The sequence below is a fragment of the Octopus sinensis genome, linkage group LG4 (genome assembly GCF_006345805.1).
Source record: "Octopus sinensis linkage group LG4, ASM634580v1, whole genome shotgun sequence".
Classification (NCBI taxonomy): Eukaryota; Metazoa; Mollusca; class Cephalopoda; order Octopoda; family Octopodidae; genus Octopus; species Octopus sinensis.
Genome location: NC_043000.1, coordinates 16,555,907 through 16,570,605, shown reverse-complemented (window position 1 = coordinate 16,570,605; position 14,699 = coordinate 16,555,907). Strand labels below are relative to the sequence as shown.

Below are 14,699 nucleotides of genomic sequence, written 5' to 3'. Positions count from 1 at the left end.
TGTGTGTGTACTTATATGTAATCAACTATTGCACTTTGCTTATTGACCAATGGTCATGAGGTGACGATGGAAGGGAGTTCAGAAATTTGTGGTAGACCAGTCTGTACTTGAACCAGGAACTGTTTTGTCTTTCAGAACACACAGATTTGCCACAACAGATGTCCACTGAAGAATCACAGAGCAAGACAGAAGGTGATTTGAACTAGTCAACTTAATTTTATTAACATTTGTTGGATTTTTTTCTTAGTTTTATTTTAGTTTGTTCTTCAGGGAGGGGTTTCTATTTTCATTCAGTTTTTGTTTTTGTTTTTTTTAGATGGGGTTGTTTTTTGTTTTTTTGTTTTGTTGTTTTGTTTTGTTTTGTTTTGTTTTTTTACCATATCAGTTCCATACATATATACACTTTGAAACATATACACACACAAACACACGCACTTCAAAATTGTATGTGTCTCCTGCTTGAGAAGAAGACCCATCAAGCTGAGGCAAATCGCATTCACGGCAGATACTGGTGTCACACAAATGGCACCTGTGCCGGTGGCACATAATAGCACCCGTTAGACTCTCAGAGTGGTTGGCATTAAGAAGGAATTCCAGCCATAGAAAACCATGCCAAATCAGACTGGAGTCTGGTGCAGCCTTCCAGCTTACCAGCCCTGGTCAAACTGTCCAACCCATGCCGGCATGGACAACGGACGTTAAATGATGATGACCTTTGAAATGTTAATTGAAATATACAATCGGCAAAACACACACATACACACATGTATATGATGAATATACATATACACATGCATGCAGACATACTTTCATTTATATACAACGTAAATACCCTTCATCATTTCAACGAAATATAAAAAGCATCAACTTATTTTATATATATATATATATATTATATATATATATATATATATATATATATAAAGTGTGGTGAGCTAGCAGAAACGTTAGCACGCCGGGCGAAATGCGTAGCCGTATTTCGTCTGCCGTTACGTTCTGGGTTCAAATTCCGCCGAGGTCGACTTTGCCGTTCATCCTTTCAGGGTCGATAAATTAAGTACCAGTTACACACTGGGGTCGATGTGATCGACTTAATCCGTTTGTCTGTCCTTGTTTGTCCCCTTTGTGTTTAGCCCCTTGTGGGTAGTAAAGAAATATATATATATATATAATGTATACCAACATAATTCCAGAACCTTACAGTTTTGCGGAGTCTCTCTCCAAGTCGCCTGATGATGGTGATTATGATGTCAGCGCTACTAGTTATGATGATGGTGCTGGTATAGACTATGGTGGCGATGGTGCTACTTATGATGGTGGTGATGCTACTTATGATGATGGTGGTGATGCTACTTATGGTGGTGGTGATACTACTTATGATGGTGGTGATGCTACTTATGATGGTGGTGATGCTACTTATGATGGTGGTGATGCTACTTATGATGGTGGTGATGCTACTTATGATGGTGGTGATGCTACTTATGATGGTGGTGATGCTACTGATGATGTTGGTGATGCTACTGATGATGTTGGCAATGCTACTTACTACAGTGGCGATGCTAACTATGACATTAGCAGTGCTACATGTGATAGTGGCTTAGCCAATTATGATATCGGTTATGCTACTTATGATGGCAGTGATGCTACTTATGATGGTGGTTATGCTAATGATGAGGATGGAGCTGTTGAATACTACGATACCACCCAAGACTTTGATGGTATTCCTCAGTCAGAGGCTGGTGTTGATGAAAATCAGAAAGGTTTGCTAAGTTGCTACAATCCATATTTTTGCCAGGCATCAATCCACTTTTGCTGCTGGCTTGCCTGTAAAGTTGAATTTGGACAATCTAGAAGATACAATTGCCATTGGGAACCTAGTTATCAGATTTGGATAGATTTTTCTGGGGTTTTTTTTTCTTTCAAGAGATTCAGTGGTTCTGAGGTTAACCCTTTAGCATTTAAACCAGCCATATCCGGCCAAAAGTATTCTACCTGTTTTATGTTCAAACTGACCAGATCTGGTCTCTCACACCAACCCTACAATATCGTTTTAAAAATTAACAATTACCTCATCAGACTCTCAAAGTTACAAGATAATGCATGAATTCAAAACAAGGTGAATAAAAAAGCATTAATTTTGGTAAAATAATGTGAATACTAAAGGGTTAAAGTATTTTTAACTAGTGGATGTAATGGTCAATAGTTCAAAACTTACTTTCTGCAATCATTGTTTTGTGCCCATGGTGGGTAAAAGCTAATTTAATTTGTTCCAATATGAACAAGAGGGGAAAGAGAAAACGAAAGAAACCTCAGACTACAAGACAGATGAGTCGTTCATGGTAGAAAAGAATAGCTGGAACTCAGTTGTGAAAACAGTTGTTAACCCTATCCATGGAAGCCGGGTGGAATGAACATGAAATAATATTTAAAATGTTGTTATCGATACATAAAGAGGGAAAGGGCTTTAAGTACCATGCTTTATTGAATGCTTAGCTTAGCTCAAATGTGTTTTTATTTAGCTTTGCTAATCATGTATAATGTTCCTTTTGTGATAAAGCTGTAGACACACTCACATGCAAACATATACACAAAACATACATATGCAAACATATACACAATATATACATATGCAAACATATACACAATATATAGACACTGTGTGCACTTACCATGCAGAAGCTCTTACTCCTGCAGCCAGAGTATATCATAGATTTCGTCTACAAACTTTTCAAAAAATATAGTCAATGAAATTCTTATTTGACTGAGTGATACTTATTTTTACCTCCTGATCATCATCCCCACCAAAAAAAAAAAAAAAATTCAGTCAAGCTAAATACAGCAACTGGGCCAAATTCTAAAAGACATAGACTACAATCTTACTAGCTTCAGGCCTGCAAAGGCCATAAATATACTACCTCCTCCTGACTAAAATATTTAAAAATCATATAACTTCATAATATAACAATGTTATATCACATAATGATGTTGTAAAGGCTATAAACATGAAATTCATATTGTATATTATCAAGGCCAATTTGCTGAGCTGTATATACTGTTTCTGATTTTGTAATACACCAATGTTCTAATTTTAATTCCTAGTCAGTATTTTCTTATATGCTTCTGGAGTAAGTCCCAAGCTTCTTAAATCAATTCATAAATATAAAACTCCTTTAAAATCCAGTTCTTTAGGATAATTTCCTATGCACCACAATCTTGTCTATGTAGGGTTACATAAACACTTAGCACTGAGAAAATATAATTCTCTCAATGACTGTACAGATTATTATTTACTGAACCCTTCAGAATTTAAACCAACTCTATCCAACCCAAATATCTTAACCTATTTTATGTTCAATGCTGCCAAATCAGGCTTCTTGCACATATCCTATTATGTCGTTTTAAAAATAAACAATCACATCATTGAAATCTGAAAGCTATGAGATAATTAATGCATGATTAAGTCAAAACAAGGAAATAAATAAACTTTGCATTTGAATGCCTAAATGGTTAAGGAAAAAAATTTCTGATCTTTTTGTGAATCAAAAGAATCGATATAGTCAGGTGCTTATTTCTAGTTTCCAAAATGTTAGGAGACTGGTCATTCTCACCCAGAGAGGACATTTGTTTTTCACATGTAACATTTCCTCAAAGAAACTGAACACTTCGGCCATACAAGCTAACCAATTGTATCAGAACTAAATTCTTTGCCCAAGAACAGATCCAGTGCTTGTAACACGATATGAACCTCTGATTTTTCATCTGAGATAATTTTTATCTGGTGTATTCTGGCAATTCTGTATGTATAGAGATTGTTAAAGTTGATGAAAATGCAGGACCAAATGAGGTGATATGACTAAATGGTCAAAGTATTGGGCAACTGTTTCATAGGTCAAGAATTCTGCAAATGTTTGGTTGCATTTTCTTGTCCAAGCAATACATCTTATTATAGACACTATCTTGGAAGTATTCATAACCACCAACATTTAGTCTATCTTAGTGCTGGATAACCTTAGTAAGTGTTCTCTACTTAAATGTTTTTTCACTTCTATGTTTTCAGTCACACAAAAAAAATATCCATTAGAATATGTGACAAATGTGAAAACAAAACAAAACAAAAAAAGATAACAGAATCAACCAATCAGAACAGCTGTAACATTGATAGTCTTTCCAGTTAGTTGTATAGCTTCCTTCAGTTGCTTTCACAAGTTAGACACAGATTATTCTGCCATTGACAAAGCCTACAAACTTCAATTTTATACATTTATATTTCTTTATTTTATACATACATATTTTTTTTAATGTTATTTTACTTTATTTATCTCTGTATTATAATTCTTTTTTTTATTATTAAATGTTTTTGTTTGTAGGACTTTTGTTGTTTGTTTCAAAACAGCTTTTAGCTATGCTTGTGTTAGAAACAAAAGATAAAAAATATATATTTAAAAACTATATCAAAATTAATGATAAAGACGATTATTTTATCCTAATCCATGCAATGTAATAAAAATTATCTTGCAAATAGCTTGCTTAAAATATTTTAATATTGTTGCTTCGTATCTATCCAATGCTATATATATATATATGTGCATATGAATGTATATATATGTATGTACAAGTTGACATACATATATTGTTATATATTGTATGGTACTAATGTAATATTTGTTTTATACATCTTTATTATTGAGAAACGATAAACTGTTTACTTTATTTTCTGCTTTAGTCTTAACAAAAAGTGCTTTTAATATCTGGTTAGAGGTGGAGAAAAGATGTGTCATAAATATAGTGGATCTTTATTTAGCGTTTCACTCATTAGAAATGGTGTCTCCTGGTTTATTGAGCTTTTTTCTTTTTAAAGAAATACACGTGTGGGTGTGGAGGGAGAGGGAAGGGGACAAGTGAAAATAGCTACATTACACACAACCCATACATTTTGTCAAATATATATTTGTTTGTGTGTGTGTTTCTATATATATACATATATACAGTAATGCCTTGAAGTACGAGTTAATTTGTTCCCGAAGTAGGCTTGTAAAGCAAAATCTGGTAAACAGGAAATAAAACTTGTAAATAATTGTAAATCCGAGGTCTCGTAAAGTGAGGTATTACTGTATATGTGTATGTTTGTGTTTATATATACATATAGACACAATATATATATATATATATATATATATATAATATATATATATATATAGGAAGGCATGGCTCTGTGGTAAGAAGCCTGCTTCCCGACCACATGGTTCTGGGTTTCAGTCCCAATGTGTGACGTGTTGAGAAAGTATCTCCTACTATAGCCCTAGGCCAATCAAAATCTTGTCAGCAGCTGATTTGGTAGATAGATACTCTTTGAATCATTTTGTGAGGTTACATTATTCAGATAACTCACTCTTCAATTGTTCTCAGCCTATAACTACCTAAAAGTTGTATTATATTATACTAAAATATATGTATGTATACGTACATACATACATGTGTCTGTATGCATGCAATGAGCTTCTATCTGAAGTTTCAGTCTTGGTCAATCAGTTGCCAGTCACAAAGTATTTGTCAACCTGTGGCTGTAGAACAAAGCATTGCCCAAGTTACTGTGCAATGGGAAAATTTATGTATCATATAAGGAGGGGGGCATTAGGAAGGGTATCCAGCCATAGAAACCATGCCAAAGCTAATACAAGAGATCAGTATAGATCTGAAGCTCGTTGGATCCTGTCAAATTGTCTAATCCCTACCATCATAGAAAAAAGGATGTTAAATGATGTTGATATGTAAATTATACTCACTCCCACAAATGGAACCGGTATTCTGTTGCTTAACCTTTCCTAATAAAATTGGTTAACCAGTGGATTATGTTAATCTTCAAAGACTTCAGACAAATGTTCTCTCCAAAGCAAGATGTGAGTCCAGCCTCAACAGGTGATTGAACTGCATTTTTGCATTAAGCTGCTCACTGCACTTTCCTCCATACTTAACAGGTAGTTGTCTTCAACAAAAAGATCTTGCATCTCATGTGCATGTGTGTATGTTTGTGTATACAGCTGGCCAACATGGAGTTGGTGCTAATGATTTTGCCAAACTGGACAACATACAACCACCGTTTTCAAGAGCATTCAACATGCAACTATCTTTGCTTGGAATATTCACCAGAGTAACTTAAGTACTTAAAGACACATGCTTTTTGGCCTCTTGCACATCTGTTCTCCACCTCAAAGCACCAGCAATGAAATTTCTCAGACTAACAACCATCTCCTACCTCTGTTTCTTGCCACATCTCTTTCTCTCTCTCTAATAATCTCTGATGGCTGACACCTTATAATTATGTTCATGCTGCATTCATGTCTAATGTGCTCCATATATCATTTCTGTTTTTGTTCTTTTTTCCCCCCCAATCGTCTTTTATCTGCTTCCGTTTCTCAAGACCGACGAGATTCCGATGTGGCGCCTGATGCCGAAACTGAGGACAGTGCCCAAGCTACCAGGTAACAGCGTTGATTGACCACACTTAGATTAGTACTTTGATTGTGGAGTGGAAGTGGGGGGTGATAGGCATCGGGCAGGGTTTGTCATCTTTGATTGTTGCTGCTGTTTCTGTCTCATATTGCTATTGCAGATATGTTTTGTTGCAACTTTAATAGTCAGACAAACTACTATTACTACTACTACTACTGATGCAACACGATATTATCACTACAGCAGTATTTAGCAACACATAATACTTTACTATCACATGAGAAGTACTACTATTACACCTTGCTACTATTACAGAATTACTCAATATTACTCAATATCATGTAAGCTATTACAAGTACTAATTTGAGATCTGTGAGACACTTTCAATTTTATTTTATTTTGGAAGAAGAGCTCTGTTGAAGTTAACTTTGAGCATTATAATCTCTATATATATATAAATGGCAAAATGACTGTCTGTGTGTGTGTGTGTCCTTTATACAAATTCACAATTTTTCAGTTAGAGGGCCCGCACTTTCTATGGTCATTCAAAACCATCCAAGGGTGGTCGTGCACATCTTTACATTTCCCAAGTCACCCTGCAAAGACATGAAAAAAATCAATAGAAGTGACTTTTTTGTGAATTTTCTATCCAAAACCCAATCAAAATGCCTGAAACTTGATACACCAGTTGAATGCCAGCTAGCTGTATGTGATTGGTCGGAGATTTGGACAGTATTCGCATGTATGTGTGCACGCACACAGCTGTATATGCATGCACTAGCACTATGACCCAGCAACACCGGGTCATAGTGCTAGTACAGAAATAAAATACAAAACCTACGACTACTCTGACAAAGCAGGGTTGTGGTTCTTACAGCAATCAACATGGCAGGATCTACATAAACCTACATTTCTAAGCCATTCACTTCTAATAAAGTGCCTTTGTGTTTGAAATATATAGAGGTTACTTAACTTTCTCTTTTACCATTTTTAGAAGTCCTGTCTTCATGTTACTTATTATTTTATTGATTGGTGTGATCTAGAGGAAATGATCACACCTATGAGCTTTGCAGTCCACACCACCCTAATGTCTTAGATCAACACAACATTCCTCTTGGACAATGGCTACAGACAGGGAAGTTCAGAGAGCTATTCTGGGAAAGAACGGTGGGGATCTAGTGATTAGTAAAGGGCCTGGTGGGGTAATGGAGACAATATTAGTGATAAGAGAGGAGAGATGAGTGAATCAGAAATGCCTGTGCAGAGATGGCATGAGAGCAGCCACCTCTGAGGAGCAGAGGCCAGTATAGTGACAGTACATAGATGCACTCACACATAATCATTACTGTCAATTGCAAGTGAGTATGGCTTGACAGTGTGTATCATGCTTTTGTTAATTGTTTTAGATGCCTATGTATTCTTGAGTGGACATAGACACCCTTTCTGGCCCTTTTACCTTCGATCCAGTGGAATATCAAGAATATGACAGCTGGAAGGAGAGAAGGTTGCCCCAGCATAAGGCTGCTACTCATTTCCAGTTGAGTAGACTGGAGTAATGTGAAATGAAATACCTTACTCAGGGACACAATCCACTGCCCAGTCCAGGAAATGAACTTACTACTATCTTATGATCATAAGCCCAAATCCCCCTAACCACTAGGCCTCATTCCTTCACATATTTAGAGACAGTACATACACAAGTGTAGACACTTTTTTGATGGAAATGAGATGAGAAGTCCCTCTCAGTTTGGACCCATCTAGATAGGTAGGGAGACACATACATTCTGTTTTTGCCAGTTATTTCTTCTATATTTACACTCACACATTTAAATGTCTAACATTGGATACAAATGTAAACAGTTCTAGAATGGTGGCCACTACATCAACATTGGTGTCAAACAAGACATGGTTAATTTTAGTGTTTATTTCAGATCAATAGTCAGTTGACGAAATCACCTTCGATTAGAGTTAACATTGTTCTATGGATACATTCCTCTCCCAGCTAATCTAAGGAGGGGCAACCTTCCTATTTCTCAAGTTTCAAGAATACAGCAGAAAGAATTAAAGTTGTTACAAATTCTTTCAACTCAAAGACCTATTTTATTATATATTTTTTTTTTTATATTTACATTTCTTTTTTTTATTAAAACAAAAATATTCATCAATTTTAGAATTGCTCCTTTTCTTTTTTTAACATAATTCTTTACCTGTTAATCCAGTCGCTTTGTTTCTTGTAAAATTATGCCTTTATTATCTTTGACAGCTGAATTTATTTCTATTATCATTTGCAAGACAAACGTTTTGCTGTCTGCATGTCTGCAAAGCCAGTTGCTCTTTTAAATAATAATACGACAATATGGCTCTAAAATTTAGCATGGAAGTTACTAACCAGCATAATTTGTTTTTTTATGTTCTTTAAATGGTTTCATATTTTTACAAAATCTCTATCAGATTAAGTTCTTTGGATATTTGGTTAAACCGAAAGAAACTTACATGAGGAAAATAGCATTTAGCCAATGTCGAACTGGAAATTCCTAGACAGGCAATTTATTTATTTAATTGAAATTAACTATACATGCAATTTTGTCACATCTTTTGTTTCTTGCTATCCTCTGCTTCGTTTGGGTTTTAAATTTCGTTCTTTCTCCTGCTACTAGCCTAATGATGAAGAAAGAAATTCACAAAAAGACATACATGCGAGACGGACGAGAAGAAACATTTATTCAAGAAGAGTCTCGTGTGGAACAACAGAATGAAACACCAGAAGAATTGCGTGAAAGCATGCAGCAAATTATTGACCAGTTTATGCAAACTCCAAGTGAATTTGACCAACGACAGTGTCTGGAAGACGATGTCTAGCTTCCAGTCCTGTTGTCTTCTAGCAATTTACTCCATCCTTAAAAATAAAAACATCTTCCCCCTACCCTCCTCTCTCTCTCATATCAATGAAGACATCTCTGGATCTCCTTAATACCAACCCCCATCTCCATCTATCTATCTATCTCTGCTGCTTTGACTGCAAAAAGTCTTTTGCAAACTTCCAACATGCTTTGTGCATCATTCCAAGTTAAGTGCAAATCCTCTTCTCTCTCTGCCTTCCCCAATTTTTTTTTTCTACATTATTCTTATTTTCATTTTTAACAATTGTTTGTTTTGTTTGATATCATCTGAAATCCTTCCTCAACCCCCCACAAAACTGTCTCATTTTAGTTACCTTTGCTTTTTTTTTTGTAATTTGTTTTGATGATTGTTTTTGCTCTCGCAGAAACATCTATATATATTAGAGCAATGATTTTTTTTTTTAACCTACCTGATAATTTGAAATTTTAAAGAATTGTGTAAGTTTTGCTAACCATTTTGTTCTTTTGTCTGAAAACTCTTGACAATATTTATTTATATCTGAATTCTTTCTTGCCTTAGTTTACCCAAGTGTATTGGGGATTTCTTTAAAGGAACTCGAATCTCAAAGCTTCCCACTCCCTAGTTCTCTCAACTCACTTGGAAGGAAAACTCTGAATATTTAAAACTTAATGTCCATTGATAATTAAAGTTGCTTCTATAATGACTTTCTTCTAAGATGTCTAAGATATGCTTGGAATTAAAGAGACTTTCTGTCCATCAATAAAGGACCTTAACAGTCCTTACTAGGAAAATAAGTGACCTTTACTTAATTCAAATGACCTGAACTAGTGTGTTTTTTTTGTTTTTACTTTTTAAATTCCTAAACAGCTGGTTTAATCCATTACAAATACAAAATAACTTTGTTGTTAATGTAATTTTCGAAAGATATTTTAATTTTTTTTCTTAATGGAACAAAAAAAAACAACAAAACCTCTTGTAGTTCTCTTCATATTTGCAATAATTAATATGATGTTTAACGAGGAATATAGGTGTAAATTATATAAATTTTGTAAAACCTTAAAACTGATAACTTTTCTACTTGAAACAATAGCAGCCTATTTTGAACCCTGCTGCAATGTGACCTTATCTGTGACCTTACTCTCATTCCAAGATTTCCCTTGACACACAAAAAAAAAAAATAAAAAATAATTATAATACAAACCCTATTTAAATCTGAAAACTTTTCGTGTAACCCTGACATACAAGAAAACTCCTGATACGAAGACAATATTTCCTAAGAAGTTTAAACAACAAAATTTAACAAACAATAGACAAAAGAAAATGACAGAACTGTTTCAGCGACCTAAACTAAAAGCCAACACTACTGTAAAAGTTCATGAAAGTCAAGAAAGTGGCCAGAAGGAACTGACGAAGACAGGTACAGTGAAAAGCCCCTTAGCTGTATAAAACGTCTTCTAATTTCCTTACTGGAACATTCTCTTGCAGCATTATATATATTAATGTCGTTTAAGTAAAATATTAATATGCTGCACACTTCTCTATTTCCTCCATCACTGGCTTTTCAACATTATCAGCCATTATCCAGAACACGGCTTGCTCTTCTACTCAGGCCAATCTCTTTGATAATAATAATATAGATAAGAGAAGTATTTCAAGATATACGAATACAAAAATGAAAAAGAATATCTAATAATATAATACTACTAATAATAAATACTAAATACTTTTACAGTTAGTTGCTCTATTTGTATGGATGTATGTATGCATGTGTGTGTGTCTGCAAATGTATGTTAAACAGTTCTGAATTTTGAACAAGAAAATAACTACAACAGCAAGCACAACAATCACAACAAAGAATCCACGCTCTGTATGCTAACTAAACTATGCTATCTCGAGTCAATATTTTGATGCACACATTATTTAGTGTTTTGCTTAACAGCTGCTTAACAGTTTTCTATTCAATATTATATCTGTTTCACCACAGTACCAAACTGTTCAAAGAAACAATATATATATCTAGAGAAACAGAATAATTAATATATCAACAATTCCTAAATGCAATCAAATTTTCAAAAATAAGGCCCTAATTTGCTTACAATATAAGCTATATCTTTTTTCAGCTAAGCTATTTTCCCTGCCCATTTCTCTTTGTTTACTTCAGACCTGCCTAATGTCACTTATGCTTATTGTAATAATCTCAAGCTATCTTTATAGACATACTCCTCTTTCTCTTCTCCCCCCTTTCTCTCTCTCTCTCTCTGGGACTGCAAACTTTCTAATGCACTCTGGGAATAAAGGCTCTGTATTTTCTCACTCTTAATTACTAGGTTTGTAATGTTTGTGGAGATGTGAATTTTTTCTTGTCAAAAAGAAATAATATTAATAATGATAAAAAAATATTAATAAAAATAAAAACAGCTTCCATAAGTCTCACCATGTTGTTGTTTATCTTTTTTAAAAGAATCATTAGAATTGTTGCAATTTTGGGCTTGTGCCCTACTACTAATTCACAGGCATGACCCATGACCAAGTATCAACTTGGCCTTGGGTGGAACTGTGCTTTGTGAGTGGAATATGTATGTTTGTCTGACATTGTGCATATGTACCTACATAATTGTTGTTGTTCCATGTCTTCATATGTCACTGCCTGAGCAAATAAAAAACAGTTATATTCCTTACAGACAATACCTCCAGTCTCTCTGCACATTTGAATACCAGTTGAATAAAAAAAATATATATAGGCGCAGGAGTGGCTGTGTGGTAAGTAGCTTGCCTACCAACCACATGATTCTGGGTTCAGTCCCACTGTGTGGCATCTTGGGCAAGTGTCTTCTGCTATAGCCTCGGGCTGACCAATGCCTTGTGAGTGGATTTGGTAGACGGAAACTGAAAGAAGCCTGTCGTATATATGTATATGTTTGTGTGTCTGTGTTTGTCCCTCTAGCATTGCTTGACAACCGATGCTGGTGTGTTTATGTCCCCGTCACTTAGCGGTTCGGCAAAAGAGACCGATAGAATAAGTACTGGGCTTACAAAGAATAAGTCCCGGGGTCGATTTGCTCGACTAAAGGCGGTGCTCCAGCATGGCCGCAGTCAAATGACTGAAACAAGTAAAAGAGTAAAACTATACTTGTAAAACAGACAAGGGTTCGCAGTAAGAAAGACATCCAGCCACAAATTTTTGCTGCAAGAAATGTTTCTGCTCAACTCGTGCTAGCTTGGAAAACCAAAATGAATGAACACACACATATACATCATCATCATATTTCAATACCCACTTTTCCATACTTGCACTGATCAGAAAAAATTCATGGAGGCAAATACTTTTCACTTGCAATTTGAATTGATTTCAGAAGTGACACAAGTATATGACACTGATGAGCAGAAATTACTGCAAAATAATAAAGATAGCGAGCTGGCAGAAACGTTAGCACACTGGGCAAAATGCTTAGCAATATTTCGTCTGCCATTACATTCTGAGTTCAAATTCTGCCGAGGTCAACTTTGCCTTTCACCCTTTCAGGGTCGATGCAATTGATTTAATCCCTTTGCCTGTCCCCTCTATGTTTAGCCCCTTGTGGGCAATAAATAAATAAGAAATTACTGCAAAATATCCATGTCATTCTCGTTTACTTCCAGAGCAGTTTTCATTTTGCCTAGCTTTGATGTAAACAGTGTTCTTAATGTTATGTCTTTAAAGGGGCTTCTCTTAGGTGAAATACCTTCGCTACAACTGTTTAACATACATAAATATGTGATGCTGGTAGTGTTTTTATTAAGGCGAAGATTCTACAGCTAGATGCCCTTCCTGATGCCAAACCTTGTTGGTTTCCAAGCAACTTAACATTTTCCCATAGTCTTTTAAACAGAACATAATTGCTGGGCATATCTTCATGGAAAATTGCAAATGAATTGCACCACTTGTATGACAGTGATATCTGTTCACAACCAGCATATTATGTCAAGACAAGTAGACACACACACACGTTTATATATCATCAATTAACATCCACTCTCTGTGCTGGCATGGGTTGGACGTTTTGACATCAAGCTATCCAGACTCCATCTATCTGTTGTGGCATTGTTTCTGTGACTGGATGCCAACCACTTAGAGTGTGCTGAGTACTTTTTACATGCCAACTCACTACAAATGTAGAATATTCTTTTAATACATTAACCCTTTCATTACCAACCCGGCTGAAACCAGCTCTGGCTCTGTGGTACAAATGTCTTGTTTTCATAAGTTATGAATTAAAATCTTCCACCAAACCTTAGTCACAATTTATGTTCCTAACACGAGCTTAATGATAACTAAGTTATTTAACTAAATTCTTTGTTACATCTAAAATAATTGAGAAAATCACAGAGCATCTCAAAATAAATACGGTAACAAAAGGGTTAAAACTAAAAGGCTCTGACTTTCAGTACTCAGATTTTCTGGTTTCCGATCATCAAGTATTACCTTCCGACTTCCATAAAATATTTAGACAGTGGCTATTCAAAAGAAAATAATTACAGTAAAATCGGTCTTATTTCTAGGTTTGGAGAGAAGTAGAAATGACTTCTCTTATCTATTTCGGACTGAAGACCTTCATCAGAAACAAAAAAAAACAGTGGAGAAAGAACAGGAGAGAGAAAAACAAAGTTAAAAACAGAGCTCTGAGAAGTCATGTTGCCTATGTTAGAGACATTTTAAATGTGACAGAATTAGATAAATGAGAAGAAAACAACTTTCAGCAATTAGTGAGACACTGCATGGAGAACTGTGTTGACGTTTCAGATTAGTGTGTGAATATAAGACACATATATATATGTTCATATGTGCCAAGGACATCTGCATTATTTGGGTATGTCTGTACTTCTGGGGGTAGTATGTGTATATAGGTACACCGATGTGTATGTGCTAAGGACATGTATGTATAAAAGTTAAATTTGTGCACATGTCTGAAAATGTAAAGAAACTGAGATTGAGACTTAAGTTTGAGGGATGAAAGTTCTAAAAAGAATAAGAGTTACTGTACTACCAAGGGGTGAACGATCCAACAAGCAAAACAGGACTGAAAGTGGGTAAGTACAAATGGCATACAACCCATTGAGCTGGATATCTATGAGGTGCTCGGTGCAAGGTCAGGAGAGTAGGGGGGTGGGGGAGGAGTTCATAGCCGCATGCCTGTGCTTCTGATCTGGCGACACGAGAGTTGTGGACCGGAGCATTGTCCTGCAGGAGGAGGATGCCTTTGCTGATCTTGCCCTGCCTTTTGATTTTGATAGCTTCTCTTAATTTCCTCAAAAGTGAAGCATAATTGTGGTACCCTTTGCCAGGGAATCTGTCATTACTACTCCGTCCAGGTCCCAGAAGACTATGAGCATGACCTTGCCTTCTTTGG

At 35.4% G+C, this 14,699-nt stretch overlaps 1 protein-coding gene across 45 annotated transcripts in view; it reads left to right on the top strand.

Moving 5' to 3' along the window:
• LOC115210251 (titin) overlaps positions 1-11,745 on the top strand; it is a 626,493-nt gene extending 614,748 nt beyond the window's left edge. For 43 of the 45 annotated variants that reach the window (XM_036501835.1, XM_036501827.1, XM_036501837.1 and 40 more), the window contains 3 exons: positions 136-192; positions 6,419-6,479; positions 9,108-11,745. In XM_036501835.1, the coding sequence (XP_036357728.1) occupies positions 136-192; positions 6,419-6,479; positions 9,108-9,309 (320 nt within the window). In that variant the 3' untranslated portion in view covers positions 9,310-11,745. The remainder of the gene's footprint in view (positions 1-135; positions 193-6,418; positions 6,480-9,107) is intronic. The other 2 variants (XM_036501823.1, XM_036501822.1) reach the window with 1 other exon arrangement.
• The last annotated feature ends 2,954 nt before the right edge of the window (positions 11,746-14,699 follow it).